Below are 4683 nucleotides of genomic sequence, written 5' to 3'. Positions count from 1 at the left end.
TGATAGTAAAGTTGAGTAATATGGCGAGTGCCTGTTTTCCAGGTTGTACTTATGAATATATATATATATATATATATATATATATCCAGTACTCCGTCTGAAGAGAGGAAACCACGGGATGAGGGCTGTTTGGTCTCCCCAGGAGCAGTCTTTTTCTGACTTAAGGACGATTGCACACTAAATGTTGACTAACGAGGAAACCTATTGGTGTTTTTCTAGATCAGACAACTTCCTTCACGAAGGTCTTTCCTTTAGAATTACTGTAATTATATTTTTCCTTAAACATAGTACATTGCTACAGAAAATACTTGGGCTCTGATGACAACTGCGAGATTTTTGCCTGGCTACCTCACATTTCGTTTTTTGTATCAGAGACAGTAAGAGGGAGCATTGCACGCATTGGACTCATCGAGCCAGCAACAAGCGTTAACTACCCGGTAATTGATTGATTTCGTAGGCCTTCTTTTGTGGAACCGATGACAACCGATCGCTTTATGGAAAAGCAATTCTCATCGATGTATGAAATTACTTGGTGAAAGAGTACCGGGCACAAAGACGAACTTCGACCGAAGACAAAAAAATGAATGTATAGCTCACCAGAAACTGCTGTACCATTGTTTTGAATCGTCAAGTCTTTCGGTGTTTTATGATACCATACTGTCTTAAATACACGGCTGAATTTCTCACGCTGATACAAAGCAATCGTGCAATCGGCATATTGCCCACTTTTGGTTTTGCATCGAAGTCCTAATAAGAGCAGGCCGCATGGCTGGAAAGTTCTCAGAGCACACGAAAGAACTAATCCTAGACTGTTTGAAAGTGCTCACTTCTCACTAGAGTTCAAGCCTTTTCAGAGTGAGTGAGAAACTCAGTCCGATGTTCAAAGCTTGTCTCATGCTCTGCGTTTCGGGCGCCAACGCACCCGGTGGTGATGAAACCCGGTCTATACACTGCTCCTTTGGTTACGGATGGAGAAAAAGCATGGCAAAAGCCATATGGACATTCGTGTTACTGAAATGAAAGTAAATCTGTGTAGCTAACCGGAAAGTTTACACATGAAACTATTATACGCGTACCAATACTTCGAAAGGAGGATTAGGTTTGCATGCTCATGTAGTAGGATTCTTTCGTATTCTTTTTTAAACTACCGAAAGTTCGTCCAAACTCGTGTTTTATGGTCACATATGTGGGGGACCTGTTTCTCCCCGTACTTCACATTTTCCTTCACCAGAACCTTATGCTACCCAGCAGAGATGCCTCGGATTGGTGATACGTGTGTATAAAGCGGTTCCTTAATAACACTCAATTCATCTACGTTTTGAGACCACCTTTTATTCTTGTTCTTCATATCTCCTCAGGTTGTTGAGCGAAAATCTCCACTGGTTCAGTCTGAAACTGAGATGACCCCAACAGAACCACCTGCTGCCTCTAAGCCACCTTCCACTAGGAATAAATCCCGCGTGATGCCTCCAGTCTCCATCCCCCCTCATTCGTCTTTACATAAATTTGCAACAAGAAGGTCCGAAACGAGTACACCTAGTACTGGTGCCATGAGCGTGAGCAGTGGAGGCGAAGGGAGCAGAATTGTAGCGCTTACAAACACAAGCCTAGAAAGTGGTTCTTTATTCGATCCTGGATTAAGCAAGCATACTACAACATCAGAAGGCACACAGGAAGATGCAATAAACAAAGGTGAGGTGGACAAGAGTGGTGTCAAAGTCACCACTAAGAATGCAAAAAGTCACGTTCAGGAACCATCCAGTCGTCGTCAGCGGTCCATGGAATTGTCAGGTCCTACAGAGATGAATCAAAAAAGCACGGCTTCCAGAACAGCTGCATCTACTCCTGGCTACAGACGGGGCAGGAAATCCGTTGGAGTTTCCGGGTAATCCGAATATTTTTATGCTAAAAAGTGACTATTGTAAATAACCTTATTTTCATCAAGCGTTATGTTGTTTACAGTGCAGTGCATGGAGAATGTATCATCTCTGATATGTGATTTTGGTGCACCACAGTGAAGAGCACGGAATGAAGTGGTCAACCTTGAATGTGGAGAGCATTAGATAACTTAGTGGTTGAGGCGAGATCTAGCCGGAAGGTCCTCGGTTGGAGCGTTTCTGTGTACGCCTGTACATCCCATCAATATCTCAGTCGTTATGCTTACTTCGGGCCGCATGACAGCTAGACACTGAAGGGGTGTTGCAGCTGAAAGCCTGTCTTATTTTTATGCCAAAGAGATCGGTCGTTTGTCGTTTTCAAGCTAGATAGCAGCTTAGACTGATTCCTTCACTACTGGGAGGGAGAGTTAATAACTTCGTTTCGGCCAACCAGCTGCTGACAACTTTAGAAAGGGTTTCCTGTCTGATTGTTCATATTAACCTCTATGGCGATTCCTTAATCTACCTTAATTGCCTGAGGAGCAGTTGTAATAAGTGTTTGAAGGCACAACTAATGCCTAACCAACGCCTAAACTTAGTAGTTTCAAAATGAATGACTCAGTTCAGGACGAATTGACTACTTTCAAAAGCCGAAGTTAATCAAGACCACTTTCACAGACGCGTCAGTGGTACTTTTTTTTGTGATGCTGGTAGGCACCTAGCTGATTTTCTCTTACCTGACGAACAGTGAGTTTCCATCATAAAGTAATCAGTTCAGAGATAATATAATACGGCTTAATGTCCTATGCTTCAAAAGATTTACTTAGTGTTATTGTCTTCTTAGGCTTCCTAATGGTAACAACGAGTTCGTTGTGTGAACCATGTAACAGTTGTGCGAAAAAATATTGAGGAGTTGTACCCATCTTAGAGGTTAAGGACTCAAAACTACTGACTGGAAGGTCCGTGGTTCCAGCCCACTGGTTTTTCTTATGCGCCTGTCTAGGTTTGAACCACCTGGCAATATTCCCGCCCTCGTGACTCATAAATTCACGACAGCCACGTACCGAAAAGACGCCACAGCTGGACTACTATTATTATTATTATTATTATTATTATTATTATTATTATTACTATTTACGAAAAGTTCGACAAATCTTCACCCCAGAATGCTTTACCTGACAAACCAATCACACTGTTGCATTTTTTAAAACGGTTCTCCCAGCTCTCGCCACTACTGCTTTATTCGATATTATTAGACCTCTGCCGTATCTCGATCCAGTGCACCAACAAACCCCAGCATGAGTCACGTGTTACATGTGGGATTCAATACCAGCACCGAAAAGTTCACGTGACCAAGTCACGAGTCTCGTCCATCACTGTACTGACAGCTGACGGGCGGCCAAATCGAATAGAAACAATGTGTTTACGATGTGCGAAAGCCCCACCCGAGAATGGGCTTTAAACTAATATCTCGTCGTTAGATCTCTCCGACTTCTGCTATCGCCCACAAATCGTTATCGTGTGTTTTGACATAAATGAGGACTACGTAACTTGCATGAATTTTCTGAATGTCACGCAATGACAGCCCGCTGCAGAGAAGTTCTACCGAGACTCGTGCAAATGACAACGGAAATTTCGAACCGTGTTTCGATCGTTATTCTGTAAAACCGCGTCACGTGCGCGTGTACATTTCGGACATACGATGCGACGGAAAATGAACTTCTGAAGATCGTTTTACATCGATGCACATAGTTAAACATTCCTTGCGTCACGTCGCTCCAGCAGAATTACTCTGAATAAAATTTCCTCCATTAGTTAGTTGAATTAAGAAGGCTAGTCCATATAAAATCGAGATTTTCTATGCACAGGGGCTACATAAGCTTACAACAAACCATGTCCCACAACCGAGACAGCCACTGTCATCCAAAATTCAATCACCAGGTGAGCACTTCAACTAAGGAAATTTTAAAAAGGAGCCACCACAGCACGGTGTAATCAATGGGAGGTAAAGCGCTTTGCCTTGCAATATTGCCTTCATACATCAACTAATCCTTCTAATGACCGATGATGAATTACGTTTATACGGATATTGCTGCAGTTCCAAAACACGCCTAGTGCCGTAGAAATTATGGACCGCATACCAGTAACATCCATAGGGCAAGCACAATGTCCAGTTTGAGCGGGCTTACATGAAAACCTGTGCCTCTTTATGAGGATTACAAGGTACCTCCAATAACTAAGGTAACCTCATCCCAGTTTTGTGAGGCTTGACTTCGAATAGTTACCTTTCAAGTGGTGGCTCACAACTCACAACGAAAACCAAACCAGGTATTCCTTTGGCGTCTAATTCCATTTCTGACAGCAATTAGGATGAAAAACATGTGAACCACTATAGAACCACTACACAAGGACACACTGATGACGTCAGGTCGATTGGTGTCGAAACGTTTGCGAGAAAATTGCCTATCTCAGTCAGCAGTCATTAACCATCTATGTTTACTGGGCTACCTAAATCCTCTTCACCTAAATCCCGCTTCCACTCCACACTAAGCTCGTCAGTTTCGACAGTGAGATCTGAAATTGTGGAGACCGTTGTCGTTGGTCGAACAGAAATCTCGATTCATATAGAAGCTTCATAAATACCATTTTCGTTATCGGGTGGACAATGCATGCGGCTTTTTCATTTTTTCACTTGTTTTTTTGGGTATATTGTGATTGTCAGGTTAGGGTTTCGGTCCAGGTTGTGTCCTCGCATTTGCTTCTTGTATGTACATCAATGTTTTTTCTCATAGCATTTAGACAAATT

At 42.6% G+C, this 4683-nt stretch overlaps 1 protein-coding gene across 1 annotated transcript in view; it reads right to left on the bottom strand.

Annotated features, from left to right (window-relative positions):
* The window catches only part of T265_02962 (hypothetical protein), a gene marked incomplete at both ends in the record, with an annotated part of 89270 nt that extends 85040 nt beyond the window's left edge, over nucleotides 1-4230 (bottom strand). The window contains one exon of the mRNA XM_009167341.1: nucleotides 4163-4230. Coding sequence (XP_009165605.1) covers nucleotides 4163-4230 — 68 coding nt within the window. The remainder of the gene's footprint in view (nucleotides 1-4162) is intronic.
* Between the last annotated feature and the right edge of the window lie 453 nt (nucleotides 4231-4683).

This window comes from Opisthorchis viverrini (assembly GCF_000715545.1).
Source record: "Opisthorchis viverrini unplaced genomic scaffold opera_v5_39, whole genome shotgun sequence".
NCBI lineage: Eukaryota > Metazoa > Platyhelminthes > Trematoda > Opisthorchiida > Opisthorchiidae > Opisthorchis > Opisthorchis viverrini.
Note: the sequence above shows the minus strand (reverse complement) of the source record. Positions and strands in the feature narration are given on the sequence as shown.